We start from the raw sequence: 24,166 nt of genomic DNA, 5'->3' as shown, positions 1-24,166 counted from the left end.
AGTGAGGGATCGTGGATGCGCACTGCTGAGGAGTCCAACAATAGGACGAAACGGCCGTCCAGTGCTTCCAGGTTTTCCCTGGTGGTCTAGCTTCAATTGAGTGACGCTTTCAACTATGAAAACTAACAGCCAAGGAAGCTAAATTATAAATGATGACTCATATTAATTACTGAAACACAACAAGGAATCAGATATGACGGCAGACTGACGACAGAATTCTATAAGTATACTGCATACGGCATTTTCAGGCAATTTTACGTTGATTTAGTGTGTGAGTATTGCTCAAATCAGTGAAGGTTTCACTGGAAATTTCATTTCAAGACAGAAATTGTACTATATTTGTTTCTCGCCCGGTACATTGGTCTGTGCAGGGATAGCATGATGATCATTGCAGATAGTTGCGGATAACTCTAGTAAGACATACACTCCAATAAAGAGGACTCACCAATTAAATGATCTGAAAAAAATGAATGAAAGTGTTGGATACAACACATTTATTAGACACTGAAGACAATGGTGGATGCGTCGCTCAATTTCATGGATTAGTTGAAGTTATACACTAACACCGTTGTATGCCGGCCTGCTCAGTAGTCTAGAGTTTAAGTGCTCGTGTGCGAGACTGATCGGTTCTGGGTTCGAATCTCGCGAGGCGGTATCAGGGATGCGCACTGCTGAGGAGTCCCACAATAAAACAGAACGGCTGTGCAGTGTTTCCAGGTTTTCCATCGTGGTCTAGCTTCAATTGACTCATGATATCAACCCCTTCCTGATATTACTGACTATATGATGGAAAATCATATTTAGATTAAAAGTTTTAAACAAACTTTTTTTAATGTACACTAATTTCACTAGGAAATTACTTACCAAATACGACTTTCTATATGAAATAAATAAGATGAATTATCTTGCAAATATACAACAGGAAATCCATTTGGACCAAATGTAAGAGAACTAAATCGAGAATTATGACCACCTAGATGAGTAAAAAGGGAACAAACAATAAAATAAATGAAAACAATTCAATATTTACTTACAAGGTAATCAAAGAAAAAAACAGTTGAATAGTTTGTAAGCAAAGATGGATAGTGGCTAGCAGTGGAATTCAGTTTGACGCGCGTTTCGACCTATTTCGGACTCGTCAGCTGGATGAACCTGCATCTCAGAGTTGATGTTCAATCTGGGACTCCAACCCAGTACCGTTTGCTTCAAACGCCATCACGTTATCCACTCAGATCATGAGTCGTGATAGCCACTGGATTGTGCAATGACCAGTTTTTAACATCAATGGGAAGATTCAAACAAGTAATAGTATGTGAATTCAAACTTCACCCCATTGCACAATCAAGTGGCTACCATGACTCAATAGCTGAGTGGATAACGTGATGGCGTTTGAAGCGAAAGGTACTGGGTTAGAGTCCCGGAGTGAACATCAACTCTGAGGTGCAAGAACATCCAGCTGACGAGTGCCAAATAGGTCGAAACGCGCGTCAAACAGAATTCCACTGTTAGCCACTGTATATCTTTGTTTACAATGTTTGTGAAATAAGGCTATATCGAGGCAATACGCACAGTATGCAGGTGGCTTCGTTAGGGGTCCACACCCGGGGCCTTTGACACAAAGTTCCGATCTACAAGGCAGTGGAGTATCGCAGGGAGATGCGGTCCCATGGTAGCCGGTGACCAACAATTGATTCATACGCCATTTTTCCCTCAGGATACTGGAGTGCCGGACATTCGCTTTTCATCCTCTCAATTTCGTAAACAATACCTGTGGCACGAGAAGGCAGTGAGTAGAACTTTCCTGGCAGAGGCTGTATACGCGTGACCATGTGAGAGAGAGCAGACTCTCCTCACTCTCGGCTAGCAATAATCATAATAATAGGACTGTTGAAATTCTTACCATTTAAAACATCTTTAATATTGGTTTCAATTAAAACTTGAGGAAATATACAATTATTGAATACAGTAGATATTGAACCGAAACCACAATTATTTAAACAGAAATTCCATATGATCAATCTTCCAGATCGACATAAAGCAGCTAAACGATATTTACGATTAACATTGAATTTATTCATTATACTATTGTTAGGTAATGTGAAATGATTGTTATTCCCATTCTGAAGTGTTGTTTGTTGTTGTTGTTGTTCATTTCCACTGACAACGGCATGTAATCGGCTAAGATTGCTATTATTAGTTGTAGATTCTGTGCATGTTGAGAAAAAACGATTAGAAGTCGTTAAAGATGATTGAGATGATTCAGTGGTTTCAGTAGTCAATGCCAATGTATGCACACAGTCTAATAAGAGATTAGGACATATATGACCACCAGTACTGTAGATTAATTGTATACGACCTTTGTTATCACCAACAGCAATAACTTCACTGAAATAATAAATGAAAAGGAATATACGGATTGGAACAAAATGTAGTTATGTAGTTTACTAAAAACTAGAAAGCAATGGATATCTATTTCGTCTTGATATTAGACTCTTCAGTAATGTGCATTCACGACTTCACAGGGGATGAGGATCAGGATCCTCAGTCGAGCGCCTAACCTTTAGGCCACTGAGTTGGGATCCATTGGTTTCAATCAATTCGTGATATTGTATTCTTCAATATCACTGGTTGGTAGCTAATTCACACTTAAAAGGGTTCAATTCCACTGATCACAGGTCATCAATCAGTCAACTAAAACGTAGGACCAGACACATTTATGCATCGGTTCAAGTTGCCATACCTCATTAGCACAATAAGATGAACACCGGATTTATAGAAGTAGTTAATTTGGTGATGGTAGTATATAAAAGATAGGTTGTATATAAGGATATAGTATAGGAAGGAAGAAAGTTATGAAGAAATTTTAATCTCAAGGTTTAAGGGAAGATAAAGAGTGTATACACCTACGCCATTGTAATCGATTCTAAGCCATGTCATTTAGAGTCTCCAACCATTGGTTACGATAGCCACGCAGATCCCAACCAAGTAGTCTGCATTTGCCAACATGTCATCACCAGAACTTCGATCATCTAAGATTAGTTTGTGATTCAAACAATAAAAATTGACAATCTCTATAAAACCCTTATGCTATTAAAACACATTTCGTTAATAGAATAATTTTATTAACAAGGCTTCGCAGAGTTTAGCATACAAGATTGTCAATAACTGTATATCAGTTTCTCCAGTACAAATGAATTATACATCCAGCATTAATCAATTATTTTCAATGGACTCCTATACTGGTAGTAATCTGGTAAAAGCAATCAGGCTAAGATAATCTCGAACGATAAAAGTGACAGCTATAAAAATCAAAGAGAGTTATTAGGTGTAGGAAGGATTTGGAGTAGGTTGGAAGAAAGCTAGGGGCGGTCAGACCAAAACGTGGCATGAATCTATGAAGTCGCTGACAAGTGGACTGAGTCATGTTGGTAGGTGTAGACTACCTGGTTGAGATCCGCGAGATGATAGCAATCGATGGTTAGAGACCTTGGATGACATGGCTCAAAATCGTTTGCAATGGCGAAGGCACATTCACTCTTTGTGTTCTACCAAATTCTAATCTTCTGAATCCTTCATGTCCCTATCCTTTTTCTCTTTCCAAATTTATTTCACTGTATTATACTCCTTCAATAACATCTTCAAACCCTAATCTTTCACATAATGCTTATACTCATACTACTTCTACCACTATGGGATTTGAATCGACAACTTCATCTCTGTGCTAATGTGGTACGGCAACTCGAACTGATGTACGTACGTACGAAGTTCTACGTTGTGACTGACTGACTGATAAAAATAAAAAAGAACTGCAGTTGTAATGTAATAAAAAGACATGTTTAGACTTGAGAGATATCAAATTTAATATGTACAAATTGAACTCAACTATGAGATAGATTACTACGAATAATGTACATTCGTCGGAGAGGATACTGATTTAAATGAGTTATACTCCATTACTCAACATCGAATGATGAAATATAATGTTCACATTACTTACTCTGAATATGCATATGAAGTTAAACGATCTGAACATATTAATTCCCATAAACGACGATCACTACGACTGGCAATTATACGAGGGACTGAATTCGATAATTTTGGAATTTCTTCACTACGTGTAGATGAATTCGATGAGTTGATTAATTGTACAATAATTGGACCATCTATTAGATTAGAACATACAAACTGAACTTTTGATGCATTCCCTAATTGATCAGAGGTAGTGATTAGAAATGGTGCAAAACTTGTCGCACCTGAAGGTGGATTTTGTACAGATGATGATGTATTATCAGCTGAAAAAAACGCACAATTTACTTGGTTACTTGTGAACTACTTAAAATACAAAAAATAATAGTTTAATAGCATAGTGTTGAGTTGGCTTCCGGAGAACTTCGACGGAGCCTCCAGAGGCCCAAAAGGAGCCGAAGAGCACTAGCCAATCAGAGTATGATGGAACATTATAGAATTCCAACGTGGCGAGCTATTATTGGTCGGTAGCACATTATGTCGTTAACGGATTGGCTGGAATATGATGTTGACTTAACAGACGCTAACATCTATAAATACCCATGATTTCTGTACAAGAACGAACCTTGGAGTAAAGTATTTTCTCTCATACTTGCGTCTTCTCTCTGGTGTTCAAGTCGCTGAGTAGTTCTAGCCTGTGGGTTACCAGATTAGCTTAGGAAAACGAATAAAGTGTTCAATCGACAAGACTTATCACATAGTTCTCAGAAATTCTCATAGGAAAAACATCCAGATGCGGAATTTTTTAAAAATAAAAACAGTAAGGCTTACTAGATTCCAAAGTAGATCCGAGGGTGAGCTTAGGTTTCGGTGGTGACGACTCCGGTGTAAAACAAGGCTTTTTATTTTGTGACACAGACGACTTTGAAACATCCAATCCAGATTTAGGAGATTTTTCTTCTTCAGTAAACAATCGAATACGTCTTTTACGTTGTTTGTTACCAGTAGAAGTGACTTGTTTATTCGTTTCATCACTGATCGGTTTAATATGATCTGTATCATCGTCATTGTTATCTAAACGTGGTCGTTTCAGTTCTACCCCAGTTTCCTGGTCCATAGCAGTAGTGGTAGTAGTAGTAAACGTAGTGGAATCAAGTGGTAATTTCTTTGATGGTGCTTGAACAAACGTAGCTAATGATTGTGATTCAGAATTGACTTTTGATTCTACAGGTGAATGACTTGAGCATACAGTAACACTAGTTGACCTAGAAATAACCAATTACAAACCAAGGTAACCAACTGAACATATTAAAGAGCACATATACAACAATGAATGAAGTAAGTAGTAGATATTCATGTAAACAATGAAAGTTTACACTTTTTTAAACTCACGGTAATGCAGTCTCGTTTCCCTTCGAATCAACTGTATTTACAGTAGATATAGGTGTAGGAACAACAACATTCGAAGTACATGTTTTATCAACACTCATAGAAACAGTATTGTCGACTTGTACAAGTGTAACAGTTGGAATAGCATCATCAGTGGCTACAGTATTAGGCATAACAGAATTAATAGAATGAGTTGTTGTTGTTGTTACATTTGTTCCAGTTGTTGATACTGCTACTATAGGATTTATTTTATTTATATCTGAAATCAAGTCCGAACTATTCTCCGAGTTCAATTTACTTTCACATCTGTTAGATTGAGGTGATGAAAATTGTGGATTGGAATTAGCATCTTCATCAGGACTATGATATACAGAGAAGAATGGGAAAAGAGGAGACAATGATTGAGGTTAATAGAAAAGCTTTATTCAAATTTGAGTTTCGACTTATTAAAAACGGATCATAAAATTATTCGCCATTCATATTACCATTAGTAAAGATATCCTTGTTAATATCCGGGATGGATCTTTGCAAACACTGGAGTAAGCTGGAAGACAACAAGGCGTAACGAGACCACGATATGGCATTAGTTCATGAAATCATTAACTGCTGGTCTACTACATATTGGTGTGCCTCCTATACATGGCTGAAGTTCACTGGATTATCGTGATCGGTGGTTTTAGAAAGTCAGTGACATGACTCAAAATTAATCCCAATGAAGTAGATTGATATATCCTTTGTCTGCCCCTAAATTCCGAGTCCTAATACCATTGCGTATTTTTCATTCTATTAATTCATCCCTTCTACTAAAATCACATTCTCTACATCTGTCTTCTTAAACTATCACTAAAACCTGGAGGCACTGGAAGACCGTTTCGTCCTAGCATGAGACTCCTTAGAAATGCGCATCCACGATCCACAACTTGAATCCAGGACGTTCGGTCTTGCAAACGAAAGTCTAACCTCTAGACCACTGAGCCGGCCGGGATCCAACGGTGTTAATGTCGAACTTCAGTTGGTCCATGATCCGTGATCGACTCATGAATTCAAGTACTAAAAAGATTTTGGATATGCTATAAGTAGACTAGAAGTTGAAGTACTTAAAATAGAATTCAGACTATTTTATTATTATTCGCTTGAATAACTTGATCCAAACGAAAGGGAATAGTATATTTTGATACTAAACATACTTGATTCTTTGTCAATCATACTTTTCAAACAGAAGGGGTTTTGTGGAGATTTCAGTATTTTCATAGTTGAAATCATGAGTCACTGAAATCTCCACAAAACCCCTTCTGATTATAATCATATGCTCACTAGTGACTGACTTCAAGATACATGTCCTGGAGTTCTAGTGGGAAGCAGTGACCGATGGGGTTCAACCACGTCTGTTGTGAGATAACAACTCACTGAAGACAATTGGTGAACGGTTGCTCAAACTTCGTCGATCGGTTGAAAATAGATCATAACACCGTTGGATACCGGCTCAGTGGTCTAGAGGTTAATCGCTCGCGCGTGAGACTGATAGGTCCTGAGTTCGAATCTCGCGAGGCGAGATTCTGGATGAGCACTTCTGGGGAGTCCCACAATAGAACGAAACGGCCGTCCAGTATTTCCAGGTTTTCGATGGTGGTCTAGCTTCAATTGACTCATGATTTCCACTTATTAAACAACTGAAACAAATGAATTAAACTGCTCACACAAAACATTGTATTAGCATTGTTGACCTTTAAAGTTGAAAGGTACACATCGAAAATCAATTAGTTTCTTTCCCAACATATACTGTCCGGTCAGTTGTCACGGATTAGGGAAAAATTAGACATTATATCATACAACCTTGAATATACTATCAGATAATTGTAGATGGGTAAAACAAAAAACTTTCTACGAAAAAAGGTTAATCCTAGTTTTATTCTGTCTTATAGGTCAACAGACTCTAGGTCACTCACACTTAACTCTTGCTTATTTGGTTTTACAAGCATGAGTTGTGATCACATGACCGGTTGACAGTGTTTTCCTCAATCTACTCACAAGACAACCTTGGAACCATAGTATTTATTTACATGATTAGATTCATTAATGTATGAATATGTGAATGTCTTATTAAGCAGGATTGAATAATGAATATGTTATTTGCTTAGTTCTGGTTACCAACATAGTTTAAGTGAACTACAATTTGGACACTATCATTTAAGTAATTTTCAGTTAGTTAAACATTAACACAGTTGGATGCCGGGTCAGTGGTCTATCGGTCAGGGAGATTGCGATTTCACTGAGACATACATTGTCATGATAAATGAAGTGAGTTCACTTTGAAAAAGATAGATTCTAATAAGAAGCTTATCATTTTTTAGATGTACACCCCAATATAGTAACCACAATAATAAAAAGTATAAAAAACATACCTGTCCAAATGACCTAGAAATTTAGGAGTTATTCTTCGTCGTCCGTCTTTACTTACAGTTTCAATCTGTTTGGATGGCTATAATGAGAGCAAACACAAATGATAATGACAACAACAGTGCAAAGTGAGCAATAAAAAAGACATTCGAAAAAATCTATTTTAGTTTTCTTTTTAAAATGAATTCCAGTGGTATTATGAACTGATCTAAGTTAGGCCACTACTGAAAACCTAGAAGCATCGGACGGCCATTACGTTCTAGTGTAGGATTCCTAAACAGTGCTTATCCACGATACCTTATGAGGAGATCGAACCTACGACGATCGGCCTTGCATGTGAACACTTAACCTCTAGAACACTACATCCCCATCCAACTGTGTTTATGTCCGATCTCAGTCAATCCACGACATTATGAGATCACTACTGACTGAGGTTAGACACGGATGGCAATTCAGTAGTCTAGAGTTCAAGAGTTCGTGCGCGAGACCAAACGTCCTAGGTTCCACCTCCTCATACAGTATGGTGGATGAGCAGTGTTTAGGAGTCCAACACTAGGACGTAACGGCTCTCCGGTGCTTCCAAATTTTCGGTAGTGGCGGAACTTAGATCGGTCCATGATTTTGATGAGAGACATGAATATGTTAGATTTAGTTGCGTAGGTAGAGATGTAGTTGTACATTGGTGAGGAGTTCCAAACTTTCTCCTTATCAATTTCCCAGAGTATATCAGTTTATGATGAAAAAACAACTCTCAATTTCACGAATTTCAACAAGTCCCCAAGTAAACAACTATCAAAATACTGAACTAATTTGAACACATGAAGGTAAATTATTGTAAAAGAATTGACTTCTTAAGATGGATGGGATGAATTGCTCTTAATCATACTGATAGATTGTTGCATGGCAGATTTTGAGATCATGAAAAATGTGATGTACTTTAGTGCATCGTTTTGTCATTTCTTTATATACTACCCGAAGATCAAACACTCAGACACCAGGAAGAACTGAATAGCTGTTTTGAGACAGTACGGAATTCCTTAGATGTGTGCATCCTTGCAAGGAATAGAAGCCAAGATTACCAGACTTCGTAGAGAGAGCTTATCCTTCAAACGATTGAGACAGTATCCAATGGTTTACATTTCTAATTTTAGTCAATTCGTTGTAAAGTACTTTCTAGTCTTAAATAGTTAGTTTGTGATAAACACTACAGAATTCATTAGTAATATATTTGACTGCACAGCTAAGGACGACTTGAAAAAACCTGGAAGCACTGGACGGCCGTTTCGTCCTATTATGGGACTCCTCAACAGTGCTCATCCACGATCCCGCACTCGCGAGATTCAAACCCAGGACCTACCAGTCTCGCGTCAGAGCACTTAACCGATAGACCACTGAGCCAAGGACGACTTAAACATATAAGATATTATTTTGTCCACAGTTCATAAATATAATCCCTAAACTTTACTACTAAAACCTGCTCTCCATCATTATGCTAATTAGACAACTGATCTTCATCGACAGTATTAGGTAAGTCATAATAATCAGAGTATAAACTTAGTTATCAAGAAGTAATCATTCTCTTTCCTTTAGCAAATAAATGTGCACTATCAGCCGAGTTTTTACCTAACCGCCAAAGAATCAAATCATCGCACTCTATCACAATTTAGATAACCATTTCCAAAGCTTCCAACTATTTAGTCATTTAAACATTTTACAAAGAAAAAACAACTTTGGTCATAAAAGTACTGCCCCCCAAATGTCTTGGTACGGCCGAGAGTGGAGAGAGTCCACTTTCCCTCTCCAAATGATCTCACATGGCCACGCGTATATAGCCTCTGGCACGGAAGTCCTACTCACTGCCTTCTCGTGCCACAGGTGTTGTTTACGAAAGTGAGAGGATGAAAACCGAATGTCCGGCACTTCAACCGGGTTGGTGGACACGGCGCGTCCACCTAGAGAAGTTGGCAAACCCTGATTCCAAACCAATGGTGCACATGGGCTGCAGGATCCTGAGGGAACAAATGGCGTACGAACCAATTGTTGGTCACCGACTACCATGGGATTGCATCTCCTAACGTTGCTCCACTACCTTGTGGATCAGAACTTTAGACCAAAGGCTCCTGATGTGGTCGCCTAAGAAAACCACCTGTTTCGGTTTGAGCATCCGGGCAGTATCACAGCCCTCACACAAATCGAATGAGATTTGTGTGGCGCATATGTATCTGGTGCTTATTTGTACCAATATTTATGTGTTGAAATCAAATAAATAAATAAAACATAAAAGTTAGATACTTCATATTACGAAAAAGAAAGAATCAAAGTACTTACACCTTTTGGAAGACATTTCGCTTGTTTATCTCTTGTCGGTGAATGTTTTAATTTTGTACGTAATTCAGCTTGAGTTTTTTGTAAAGCCAAAGCTTCAGGAGTTTCTAGCAAGATATCACTTTGATTCAGTATACTTGAATTATCTTTATTCTCATCAGAAGGATCTAATTCCATAGATAGACCATTTGATGTAATTGGACGAAATTTATCTAATAAACTTTGTCCATAAATTTTGTAATGTAATTGAATCTAAAAAAAGAGAATTGATATGGAAGCTTGACTTTTTCGGAGTAGAAATTTTGAAACGAATATGAAAATAACAGTGACGGAAAAATAGTATGTTCCCCTCAAGAACTTCGGTCTATTCAACAGTTACCAACAGTTACAAGGCTAATTATAGTTCATCATGATACTAAGTCGTGTACAAACAAACCTTATAAATTTGACAATAACCAGAAGGGGTTTTGTGGAGATTTCAGTATTTTCATAGTTGAAATCATGAATCAATTGAAGCTAGACCACCATGGAAAACCTGGAAGCACTGGACGGCGCGATAGGTCCTGGGTTCGAATCTCGTGGGGCGGGATCGTGGGTGCGCACTGCTGGGGAGTCCCAGAATAGGACGAAACGGCCGTCCAGTGCTTCCAGGTTTTCCATGGTGATCTACCTTCAATTGACTCATGATTTCAATTATGACAATAACATCTATGTACAATATGAATGACCGATTGTTTTACAACATCAATGATATCACAATTAAAGACTTTATTTTCATAGCCTATAGTAGGAGCGGATGCGAGATAAATGACATTTTGTTTTGAATATTTTGAATAAACCGCTTTTTGAATTCACTTAGAATTACTTGTTTGAATCTTCTCATTGATGTTTAGGACTGCAACTGGTCAGTCCCTAATTGGCATATGTGCATACTGTGCGTATTGCCTCGATATAACCTAAATTCACAAGCATTATAAGCAATGATGGATAGTGGCTAGTAGTGGAATCCAGTTTGACGCGCGTTTCGTCCCGACCGTTGCTGCTACCTTGACGTGGTGGTCGGGCTTGCCTATCGTGATGAACCGATCGAGCTATATTGGCTGGAACAATCGTTCCTCAAGGTCCTACCATGCCAGACAGGTAGGTTGAAGAGCGGTAAGACTAAAAGCAGCAAACCCAAGGTCCGAAGGCGAAGTCGTACTGTTGACTGTACAGAGGTGTGACGGCAGTAAGGTGTTTCCTTCAGACAACCAGCATAACAGCGATGCTGTCTTCCTACAAGGAGAGGTGGGGTTAGAAAAGGTCTACCCTAAAAATGCACACCTCACCTTATCCCACGGATATCCGTCTCCGGAGGTAAGGTCCTTTGAAGAACGGAGCTAACACAAAAACTACCCTCAAGCAGTTGTCCCTTTGGCACTGAGGTCACGCTCTCAGGTAATTAAGACCACTTCTAACCCTATTTCATCTTCAGGTACCTCTAGAAGAACTCTTTCACAGTGTGGGCGATCGGGAAGTGATAACTGCCCTCATATCTCTAACAGCACTCAAGCGTTTCGTCCTATTCGGGACTCGTCCGCTGCATGTACCTGTATCTCAGAGTTGATGTTCACTTTGGGACTCCAACCCAGTTTCTTTCGCTTTAAACGCCATCGCGTTATTCACTCAGCTACTGAGTTCTGATAGCCGTTTGCCTGTGCAATGGAGTGAATTTAGACTTCAGCTGACGACGACCAAATAGGACGAAACGCGCTTCCTGGATTCCACTGCTACCACTATCCATCTTTGCTTACAATACCTCTTTTTGATTTAGAAAAAGTAAAGATCCGTTAAAGCATAAGTAAACCTCTCAGACACACCTTTCTTCAAAAGAAAATCTGAGAGTACAGTCTTATCCAACAAATGAAAAAAGCCCCTGATATCAAAGAGATAGAAAAAAATGTTGGCCCGTATTAAGTGTGATGATCATTTAACATTTGGCGGAAGCTGAAGATGCAATCAAGTAGATCTATAACCTGATGGAAAACTAACCTATTGTATACAAGTCAGTCTTTCACAGTTCATATATTTGATCTAGAATCATAAAAATCAGAGGTTACAATTCTGATGAAAGTCTGAGTCAAATCGTTTATAAGAGAACGAGTACATTTTCTACAATGCTATTGTGATGGGATATTTTGTATATAAATGACATCTTTAATTCCATAAGATAGTGAGCGGTTAAATCTTACGAAATTCATTCATTCACAATGGTGGAGTCGATTCTATGCACAGATACACAAGCCATAACACACAGCATCATACATTTTCGTATAATACGATTAGTATACAGAGTATTACATAATACGTTTTACGATTAAAGAACTTACAACTTCTTTCAGTGACCATGGAGTTCCTAATTCTTTGTGAGTAAAACCCATATAACAAACAGATCCATCCAGTGAACAAGCCATTAATTCACGACCATCAGAACTCCTTCATAATAATAATAGTAATAATATAAACGGTTTTAGTTAAATATTCTATGGATTTATTTTTCTCAGAATTTCATTTGATTAACAGAGTGAAGTGAATACATCGTCTATGATAACTTACATACTGATTTGAATACTCGATATTCATTCAGTGAAAATACTGCTGGTCTTGGAGCGTTCGAATCTATGCCTATGCGTATACTTTGAAGTGTGCGGGGCTCTCGCTTATGCATTCTATACTTGCATATATCGTACACTTACGAGAAGAAACCTCTATGCTTACATATAGTTTTAGGTGTGGACTTGCCTGCGTTTTCTACAATTACATGCACAGCATACTAGCAGATGCCCTCATCTATGCCAATATGTATATCTTTGATACCTGTATTTGAATATATGCATATGAAGCATACTTGAGGATAGTTTCCACGTTTCTCCACTGGTGGACTAATTAGTAGCTCATCAGAGCTTTTGGTTTGCATAAAAGCTCCCAAAAGTGATGGGAAAAAAGTACTGTAGACCAATAAAATATGTCTGGACTACGTAGTGTAAGTCAAGTTGATTACTCATACTAGTGGTATCATAATCTCAATATATATACATATTCTCTAGTGTCCAGTTGTACTATCTTTCCAAAGCTCTTCCCTACCCAAAGAGTCATGAGGGTTCCCCAGTTGTTGAGTGAGTGACTGATAACTGAAGTATCACAACGCTTTTATCCATCTATTATTTCGGAATATTTATATATTTTTGTAAGTTATTTATATTTAAACTCATTAGAGTGAGGACAAGTAATACTACTCGGCTAATCAAGCCACCCAAAAGTAAACAGAAATTTAAAAATTCACCTTTTAATCAGTGAGTTGAAAATATGCTTAACCGATTTCCGATTGAATAAGTGGAATTATTAGATATCATGCATCTTCTCACTTTGCTCCACTGCCTTGTGGATTAAACCTTTAGGTTGAAGGCTGCAGGTATGGTCGCCTAAGAAAACCATCTGGTTCGGTCTGGGCACCCTGGGAAGTATCACAGCATAAGATGTAACTCAAAAGTCGAGCGAATGAACCAGTAAGTAGTCTATTAATTCAAAAATAGTTCACTATAAAACAATATTTAACATTGAGAAAAACAAGATGTTTTCTCGCTGCATTGGTTATTCTCACAGCATCTTTCTCTAATCTTATTCGTTATTGTTAAGAGATGTGCCTTTTTTATTTCCCTCTAAACTGTACATCTATTATTGTGTAGTGTAAATCTTGATGCTGAACAGTGTCATTTTTTTCTTTGACTATATATCTTTGACTAAATCTCTAAAGCTTTTATGGGACATTATAAATGGCAGTGAATACTGCACTTTTATTGGGCTTGATATTTTATACAATCGTGGAACATGCATAATGGAGTTAGGCGGGTCGTTTTAGGTGTGCAACTGTCTCTTCAGGAGCTGTTACATTCATATGTACACATAGAGATGGTTAAACTAGAAGTATTATCATGTACTTGGTTCGGGTCGTGTAAAATAGTTTTTTAGTCAATCACAAGCCAAGTAGAATCTGAGACATTTCTGCATTCGTTCAAGTTGTCACAACATATTATCACACCAACGTAGTAGAAACAGTAGTTAAGAAGCTGAATCAATAATTGATACTAATAAGTGTATCCAAAAGGAACAAACATATGCTATTATTTGAAAATCTGGCTTAATTTTGTGATAAAACAGATCTACGCTAGTGAATGAGTTTTACGATATTATCTCGATTCGGTAAGCCAATAAAGCTTCCTAGTCACTCCAACTTTCTATACGCACAGAGCTGCTTCAACTTGCATATTTCAGTAAGAGACTCGGACGGCTGTTCAACACAACAATAATGATATCAGCGGCATTGGAAATGTTAGGCATAGAGAATATGATCCGAAAAGAATAAACTGATTTGCGGAATTTTGAAATTCAGAATGTACGGGAAGTTAAAAGTTGAATGCGTCTGCACTATTGTGGCCGATTTTAAGCCATGTTACTCAACATCTTCAACTACTACGTAGAATAATCAAAAAGATCCCAACTAGGTAGTTTAAGGATACCAATATTGTTCAGTTCAATGACCAATAACTTCATACACTGGTACTGTATTTTGGTGTGAGGTTCCCTAACTTTCTTCTTTGGGAAAGTGATAAGTAACGAGGCTCCAAAGAATGTATTAATTATGGTTGTTCGAAGCTTATCTGTTAACTAATAACACTTAAATGTCACTTCAAGGAAGATATATGAGATAGACTTTCTTCACTTACTGACAGTTAAACTGTTTCCTCAAGAGCATTCTAAGGTAATAACCTTTACAAATTATTTTGCATTGCAGTCATACTTAGTGAAACGATTACTCTTTCTAAATAACAGTAAGTCAATTGTTGAGGTTTCATCTCACAGTAAATTTACTTTCATAGTATCCAATACTTAAACGCTATTTGAACAAAAAAGAAAATCACAATAGTAACATACCATGATAAATCACAAACAGAATTAGTGAACAGATCATGAACAACAACTCGTGCACGACGACCCGCTGTCGACTGAAAGGGAAATAGATTGTATTTTTACTAAATAATCATACAACATATTAGTGATATTAATTAAAATAAAAAGTTGTCATCTTGATTTAACTGGCTAAAGGAGCAGAACTATCTAGTAAATGTAGAACAAAACATCACTATTAGAGTTTAGGATTTCTGAGCCATGGGTCATATATGTTCAAGATACTCAGGAAGTGCTATGTCGCTGACCAACTGAAGTTTGAGATTAAGATTGTTAAGTTTCAATCGTGAGACTAGGTTCTGTATCGTTGCGTGAAGATCTGAAGTTTCTCAGTAGGTGCAGATTACCTGGTGAAGGTTCGCATGACCAATGTAACCTACAGTTAGAGACTGGACGACATGGCTTAAAATCGATATCATTGGCTCAGGTCTGTTTACCTACTGTCCTTCTTCAGTTCCTAAGTCACCCTAAAAATCGTATTACATCACTTATCTGCATCTTCAGCTCCAACTGTATTTTCGATACCTAATCTGTTTTATTAACACTAATACTATTACTACTTCAGATATTCTGGGATTTCCTTTGACAAATTCATTTTGCTGCGCTGATATAGTGTGACAATTTGAGCTGATGTGCACACATTTGAGAGGTTTTGCATTCAATATTACTGACTCAGGGTTTAAAATTAAGTATGGATGAGCAGTCCTGCTGAGTTTGAGACCAGGATAAAACAGCTGTTTCGTGCTCTAAGGCTGGTTTTTATTGATTTTGAGAAGCTGAGCTAGCCTAGGAATGTCACGTAATTGAGTTCACATGCAATCCCAAGATTGAATAGAAATCGCAAACGATCGACGCTATCGACTATACACCACGTCTAGGTTGCAATATACATGTCTTTGTCTAGATCAGACGGAAAAATGTGTAAACCAATGATTTTTGTACCTATTTATTCAGTTTGGCAATTAAACCTTCCTAGTCATTTTACACTCTTCATACTTGTGCAGTTGGTCAGCCAAGCACACCGGAAACATATGCATCTGAATCAGACATCGTGCATCATTCCAGATTTCCCAGTTCAAAATGGGAACTAAATTTAGATTGGATGATTCTTAAAACAAAACTTTTAAAACACATTTATCTAGTTCTAGTAACCATAGCAACAGAACTCATCTAGTTTAAAAATCAACTTCACTCTATTTAATAGCAACAATCTGATCAGTCCATGACTTGCCGACAAACAACTAGAATAAACAAGAACGCATTACCTTTTCTATTCATAATATTGAGCAATAATTAAAACTGTTTATTACAACTTAATAGACAATCTCCCTTAAAGGATTTCACATACATCTGTTAAAATACAGTTGAAGGGAACTGATATTTAAAGGTCAGTCAGTCAGTCAGTCACAACATAGAACTTCGTACGTACGTATATCAGTTCGAGTTGCCATAACACATTAACACAGAGATGAAGTTGTCGATTCAAATCCCATAATGGTAGAAGTAATATGAGTATAAGCATTATGTGAAAGATTAGGGTTTGAAGATGTTATTGAAGGAGTATAATACAGTGAAATAAATTTGGAAAGAGAAAAAAGATAGAGAGATGAAGAATTCAGAAGATTAGAATTTGGTAGAACACAAAGAGTGAATGCACCTTCGCCATTGCAAACGATTTTGAGTCATGTCATTCACGGTCTCTAACCATCGATTGCTATCATCTCGCGAATCCCAACCAGGTAATTTACACCTACTAACATTTGAAGAAGGTAATGCGTACTAAACAGAAATTATAATGTTTTCAATACAAGTGATGAATCCCCTACCATGACGAAATAATCTGCGTATTGTATAGACTGTCATCAACCTTAATTGAATGACTTTTCTTTGTCGGAACAAATAATAATTCCAATAGCAACTCATAGAATTGGAAACCCTCTGACCTTACTTGCGGAAATAATATTTAGTCCTAGGTAAAACGATGAGTGAAAACTGATGAACACCTAAAAAGTTTCGGTTAGAAAAAAACGAAAGATTGACAGATTGTAAATCACTTCTGTTTTAACCTTTCCTATTTGAAAAGCTGAAGTAGTTCAAAGGAAATTTGTAGCTTAGTGTTCAAATAAAAGCTGATGGATGAAAACCTAGAATTGTACCGGTGAGGCCATAATTTATGGACATGTGAGTGATGCTAAGGTGATCTTGAGAATGTTCACCTACTAACTAGGACTAAATGAGAGTTGTAAACTAGTGTACGGAATTAGAATTATGATTTATAGTTGATGGTTTGGGTTACGAATTAGATCTGGGCTTTTCATTGCGAACTGACGCCAGCTAAAATGCCAAAACGCTATTTAACCATACGAATGAATTTCGCGCCAAAATCCAGGACTTCTTATCCTAAATCTGATTGGTTCGTCTATAAGTTATAGTCTCGCAAGTATGTTGAAATTATTACTAAAGGATAACTAACTAGGTACTTTTGTAGTTCCTATTCAATTAAAAAGTAATTCCAACCAATGACTGCGATCACGTGAAAATCTCTTGCAAACTAAAGAGGATTAGAAAGTTGTGCCGATAAACTTCGAAAGCCCTAAACAGTGTCCACGTACAGTTTTAAACCGAATCGAACCAATAAACAGTAGACCTTTCAATAAGCAAGAAATTATTCAGTTACTCGGTTGAACTTTAATGGAAATGAGATGGAACGTACACCACAAACCTCAATAACTACATTTGAAAATCTTGCAAATATTGTAAATCAGATACTCACCAGAATCACGTTCTTCATGAAATCTTAAGATCTGATAACAAAAAACAGCTATACCTAGGAAAGACTAACTAGCGAACAACTAAGTAATTGGACCATAAAATATCTTAATACAACAAAATATATTGCACAGTTTACAACTACTTACCCATACAGAAACAGAACGATCTTTACTACCAAGAGCTAGACAAACAGCACCCTAAAAAACGAGAAAAAAGACAGTTTTTTTCAGAACCTTATGAATAACCATATCGATTAATTTATAAAAAACAACTATGGTTACAAGAAAATGATAGAATATGATCTATAAATGTAAACATAACAAACGATATTGTTTGTTGATGTTAGGTTGAATAGTTTAATTATGAAGCTTTTGGACTATAAATCATAGGTGTAAAGTAAAAAAATTGTTTATACTACTAATAATAACATAAATCTTAATATGCAAACATGTAATTAACTACAAAGTTGGGTGTTCTTTACCATAAACAAATAGTCTCGTACGGCCGAGAGTGGAAAGAGTCCGCTCTCCCTCTCGAATTACTCTCACATGACCACGCGTATATAGCCTATACCAGGAAAGTTCTGGCATATAGTAAGCGCGTAAATAGGATTGTCAGTACAAGTCATCGTTTCATTTCTACAAATGTCGTCCCAGAGGATTTCACGTTGTGCATTATTTGCAGACGCTGGGACTGGTTAGAAAAAGCGGAAAGGTGGTCAGTGTATGACATGATGTCGTGGTATGAAAGAAAGCTGGAAAAGGCTAGCTTCTGTTGGTCCTTCACGACTCCCTGGCTGGGGTCCGAGAGATGGTGCAACACAGTAGCTAGAGACGTTATCAGACATGGCTCACAATAGAAGCCAGTGGCGAGCCTACTGTAACCTTTTTTCACTTTCTTCATAAAGAGTGGTTATAACTTTCTTATCTGAGGGAGTTCTTCTGGTTGTACATTTCAGTTCCCCCCACCATTACTCTTCTCTTTTTCATTCTTTTTTTCTTCTTTAATATATATGCATCTTCCCCCCTTCTCCTCCCATTCTTATTATTTTGTGTGGCGCATATGTATCTAGTGCCCTTTTGTACCAATATGTATGTGTTTAAATAAATAAATAAGGGAAGTCCTACTCACTGCCTTCTCGTGCCACGGGTGTTGCTCACAAAATTGAGAGGATGAAAAGCGAATATCCGATTCTTTAACCGGGTTGGTGGACACGGAGAGTTCACCCAGGGGAGTTGGAAAACCCTGGTTACAAACCAATGGTGCACATGGGCTCCAGTATTCTGAGGGAATAAATGGAGTATGAATCAATCGTTGATCACCTGCTACCATGGGACTGCATCTCCTCACAATGCTCCACTGCCTTGTGGATCAGATCTTTAGGTCAAAGGCTCCGGGTGTGGCCCCCTAAGAAAACCATCTGCTTCAGTTTTGGCACCTGGTCAGTATCACAGCCCTCACACAAATCAAATGAGATTTGTGTGGTGCATATATACCTGATGCCCCCTTGTACCAAAATTTATGTGTTTAAATAAATAAAAATAAATGATAACATCAAGACAACTGTGTACACTACAATGGAAAAAATATTATTTTAAAGATTTTGATGGACTTTTGTTCTCTGAGCTGGATGGTTTGGTCATGGAGTTATCATCGGCTTTCTGAACAATATCACCTGCACAAACGTCTACCCGAAGCTCAAAGAACAAAATAACATTAAAATCATACACCTGAGCTACAAATCTTCTCCACCATCTCGAAATGATTTTAATGATAGTCATTAAAATGAATCTTTCCTTAATTCTAATTGACCAGAGTGATGGGTATAATCAATGTTACAAAAAATTAGTCAATCAGGGTCAATGTACGATCCTAATACGAATCTGTATCAATTCAGACTTTATTCAATATTATATTTTTAGTACAATAAAGAATTCTCAGCACAAAGTATTTCAACAAGTTTCTGTTTCTTATTTCTTGATTGATCCTGACGATAAATAATGAGTGATCGCTAATTTGATGTTAACAGTTCAGAAATCGACATCTGAATAATGTTCATTCTTTTTCAATGCATATTGCCAGAAATCACAATGTCTCTGATTGGACTCTTTTCTAAATTGTACAGTGAAAGGTCGTAAACGTTTCATAAACGCACCTGAATAGGTTATACAATTAACAGACATAATGATGTGTTAAAACAAACAAAATCGGATGACTTGTTGAAGTAACTAAATGTGAGGGACAGGAAACCCAGATATTCAAGCAGGCCACAAAGGACAGGCTAGAGTATATTCAGTATTCAATATGCTTAACAAAAATTGTTAGTAGTATACGAATTTGTCTCCTTTTTTCAAATAATTATTTAAGCAAGTAATTTATTTAATAGCATAATAGACAGAAACTTTTCTCCAGATACATTTATTTATTTGAACATCTAAATATTGGTACAAAGAAGGCACCAGATATATATGCGCCACACAAATCTCATTTGATTTGTGTGAGGGCTATGATACTACCCGGATGCCCAAACCGAAACAGGTGGTTTTCTTAGGGGGCCACACCCGGAGTCTTTGACCTAAATGTCTGGTCCACAAGGCAGTGGAGCATCGTGAGGAGATGCAGTCCCATGGAAGCCGGTGACCAACGATTGATTCATACGCCATTTGTTCCCTTAGGATACTGGAGCCCATGTGCACCATTGGTTTGTAACCAGGGTTTTCCAACTCCCCTGGGTGGACTCTCCGTGTCCACCAACCCGGTTAAAGCATCGGATATTCGCTTTTCGTCCTCTCAATTTCGTAAATAACACCACCACCACGAGAAGGCAGTGAGTAGGACTTCCCTGGTAGAGACTATATATTCGCGTGGCCATATGAGATCATTTGGAGAGGGAGAGCGGACTCCTCCCTCTCTCAGACGTACCAGGGTATTTGGGGGCGAAATTTTTCTCAATTATTGTCAAAATTATAACCAAGTATATTGATAATAATAATTCACAAAGATAAAACTAACATACCGGAATCCCTGATCCATCTTGTTTACGTAAAACATTAGGATTGTAACGCTGAAAATAGAAAATTATTGAAAGGGAAAAATATAGCTCAATTGTTTGAGACCAATTATACACAAAGTTTTTGTGAGTATTCTTAGATTTATAAGCTCTATAAACCTTAAAACTAATGATGTAGTGTGGTCTACTTATATCCATATAAGTAGTATATGGCGATTGTCAGTTGTAGAATGTATTTTGGCAGAAGACCGATAAGGAAAGAACTGAAATGAAGCGCAATTGGTAGGAAAATCCATGAACAATGGAATTAGAGAAGATGAACTGATATTTACAGAAGGAACAGTGAAGATTGAGACAATCGGTAGTTATTTTGCAAATTAACTGTTTGCTGTATGTATGGTTATCAGAATTTAGTGAGATAGTCTGTAATTTGTCCTTAAATACATTCGATTGTCCCCAGTCGTGTTCTTGTTCACTACAATACCAGAAATTCATGGCTGATGGATTATTATTGTCTGTAGAGAGAACTTTCAAACTTCATCAACTTGTGAGAAGACAGTATAACTAAATGTCGATTATCTGTCTGGAGAACCTAACAGTACAGTACAACTGAAAATAAAATTTTACTATCGGATATTAAATTCACTACTACTTCAGACAGTATGAACCGGGAAAACTGTTACAATAGACATAGACGATCACCAAATTAAGTTAGGAGCTATAACGACAGAATTAGCTATCGGATAGCTATCATTTTCTAATCGGAACGTGGTAAGTTATGAAAAAGCAACAATAATATACTCCATATAAGTGATTAGTTGTTGAAGATATTAGTCAAATAAATTCAATAATTTAACTTACTGCACAAATGACATGTTTACGATGTCCAACTAGATCTAAACTTGGTGACCAATTCGTTCGATCAATAAGTTTGGCAGTAGGAAACCCATTATTTATAGCATGTGGTGAAGCAAGTGTTGAACCATCCAAACTCCATGATAAACGCATAACTTGGCTTTGTCCACTAGCCTAAAAACGTAGTAATTTTAAAAATTGAGGTAATAGTTTCAATTGACTCATGAATTCAGCTATAAAAGCCTTAAGCCTAATCCCCATCCAATATAAACTTCTAGGAAACCGACGGGTTATGCTGCACACTGAATAATTATCTATTTTGTTACCAAATTTAGCACTCTTCCAGGATGTTAAGATCACCCGTAAATGACCTTGTTTTCTGTATATAAACAAACCTTGAATTAAAGCATCTATTCTCACTTAGAACGTCCTCGTTATTATCTGGAACTCAACTTTAGAAGAACTCTGAAGAACGAAGAAGCGAATAGGAGGTCATAGTCATGCATTCGATTGCCAGACATTAATAAGTGTAGCTTAACGTATCATTTACATTACCTTTGTAAATGGTTTACTGATGCTAGCTTCTTCCTGCCAGTCTGCAGTACGCCATATTTTCACAGTTAAATCATCTCCTTGACTAGCCAAATAACGACCAACCGGATCCCAAGTAACACCTTTAACAAAACCTTTATGACCAGTTAAAGTTGCTTGCAAATAGAAAGAATTGTTTGTATAACCTGAACCATTAGGAAGTTTTTGACGACACCAAACAATGACAGAATTATCTACACTGGTGGAAGCTAAACGACTTCCATCATGAGACCAAGATAAGTCAATAATATCTACAGAATAAGAGAAAGAAAAACTCTAATATATATCTTATTTTATCCATATAATCACATGGGTTAAGTTTGAATCATGAGAGATAGATGGCTAGTCTTCTTGGTAGATTGGAAACAAGTCAGAATTGTAGGTGGTCTATTAATCGTTAGCGTATACAGGATAATATGTTATTGGACTAACAAATTTCATAACACTAGTAATATTGTAATGAACGAGAACATAAGTAGAGACAATCGAATGTATATGAACACAAAATTACAGAATATCTTAGTAAAATGTGAGAACCACACAGTAAATACTTCAATTGTTGCAAACTTGACTGATCCTTTTGCAAATATCAGTCAATCACTTCACACTTCATTGTTCTCTTTTTTCCACATCAATCATTCTTTGTTCTCGTTCTTTCTTTGATATTCTTAGCCTTCTGCCTCCAGGTATTTCACTTTCGATTGCTGATACATACTACTTATATCTGTCGACATCAGTAGCATACCACAATATTAGTACCCAACTATCCCGACCGTTGCTGCTACCTTGACGTGGTGGTCGGGCTTGCCTATCGTGATGAACCGATCGAGCTATACTGGTTGGAACAATCGTTCCTCAAGGTCCTACCATGCCAGGCAGGTCGGTTGAAGAGTGGTAAGACTAAAAGCAGCAAACCCAAAGTCCGAAGGCGAAGTCGTACTGTTGACTGTACAGAGGTGTGACGGCAGTAAGGTGTTTCCTTCAGACAACCAGCATAACAGCGATGCTGTCTTCCTACAAGGAGGGGTGGGGTTAGAAAAGGTCTACCCTAAAAATGCACACTTCACCTTATCCCACAGATTCCCGTCTCCGGCGGTGAGGTCCCAACAAGTACGGAGCTAACACAAAAACTACCCACAATAAGGTCGTGTGTGACCGACCTCAAGCAGTTGTCCCTTGGGCACTGCGGTCACGCTCTCAGGTCATTAAGACCACTTCTAACCCAATTTCCTTTTCAGGTACCTCTAGAAGAACCCTTCCACGGTGTGGGTAACCGGGAAGTGATAACTGCCCTCATACCTCTAACAGCACTCAAGAGTACCCAACTGTACGAATTGAGGCAGGTAAAGAATGATTTAAATTTGTGACATAATAGTTGTAAGTTGAGTGACCAGACGACTAAGCCATTCTGTTTGACAGGAATAAAACAGTTTTTACTTTTCTGCTCTTCATTTTGTCAATTTCATTTTCAATACTTCAAATGAGAATTGTGGTAAGGTGAACTAGTACAAATGGTGTGAGATTCTATTTATTTATGACTTATTAGATTAATATACAAATTAAGTCATATACCAGGTACAGATTTGTACACTTAGTTTCAGGTCACATAAAATGTGAAGATTAGTGATGCTACCCGACTTTCTAGAATGAAATAGGTGAAGTGATACTCGTACCTACTACAAATTGGGTGAAAGTCAAATGTTTCAATCACTGGGCCATCTTTCTAAGCTAATTAGACTAAACCTGTTATAAGATAACAAACTAAGAGATAAATTCATTATCAGAAGGGGTTTTGTGGAGATTTTAGTATTTTCATAGTTGAAAGCGTGAGTCAATTGAAGCTAGACCACCATGGAA

The 24,166-nt window shown here is 37.3% G+C and overlaps 1 protein-coding gene across 1 annotated transcript in view; it reads right to left on the bottom strand.

Moving 5' to 3' along the window:
- The window catches only part of Smp_090070 (WD-repeat protein, putative), a gene marked incomplete at its 3' end in the record, with an annotated part of 36,232 nt that overhangs the window by 5,946 nt on the left and 6,120 nt on the right, over positions 1-24,166 (bottom strand). The window contains exons 5-17 of the mRNA XM_018789898.1: positions 22,274-22,560; positions 21,725-21,892; positions 20,870-20,917; positions 18,000-18,050; positions 15,049-15,119; positions 12,447-12,552; positions 10,081-10,329; positions 7,758-7,834; positions 5,359-5,715; positions 4,798-5,231; positions 3,998-4,292; positions 1,901-2,385; positions 865-973 (exon numbers count right to left, since the gene is read on the bottom strand). Of these exons, the coding sequence (XP_018646424.1) occupies positions 865-973; positions 1,901-2,385; positions 3,998-4,292; positions 4,798-5,231; positions 5,359-5,715; positions 7,758-7,834; positions 10,081-10,329; positions 12,447-12,552; positions 15,049-15,119; positions 18,000-18,050; positions 20,870-20,917; positions 21,725-21,892; positions 22,274-22,560 (2,737 nt within the window). The remainder of the gene's footprint in view (positions 1-864; positions 974-1,900; positions 2,386-3,997; positions 4,293-4,797; positions 5,232-5,358; positions 5,716-7,757; positions 7,835-10,080; positions 10,330-12,446; positions 12,553-15,048; positions 15,120-17,999; positions 18,051-20,869; positions 20,918-21,724; positions 21,893-22,273; positions 22,561-24,166) is intronic.

Source organism: Schistosoma mansoni (genome assembly GCF_000237925.1).
Source record: "Schistosoma mansoni, WGS project CABG00000000 data, supercontig 0132, strain Puerto Rico, whole genome shotgun sequence".
Classification (NCBI taxonomy): Eukaryota; Metazoa; Platyhelminthes; class Trematoda; order Strigeidida; family Schistosomatidae; genus Schistosoma; species Schistosoma mansoni.
This window is presented reverse-complemented; position numbering and strand designations above follow the sequence as displayed.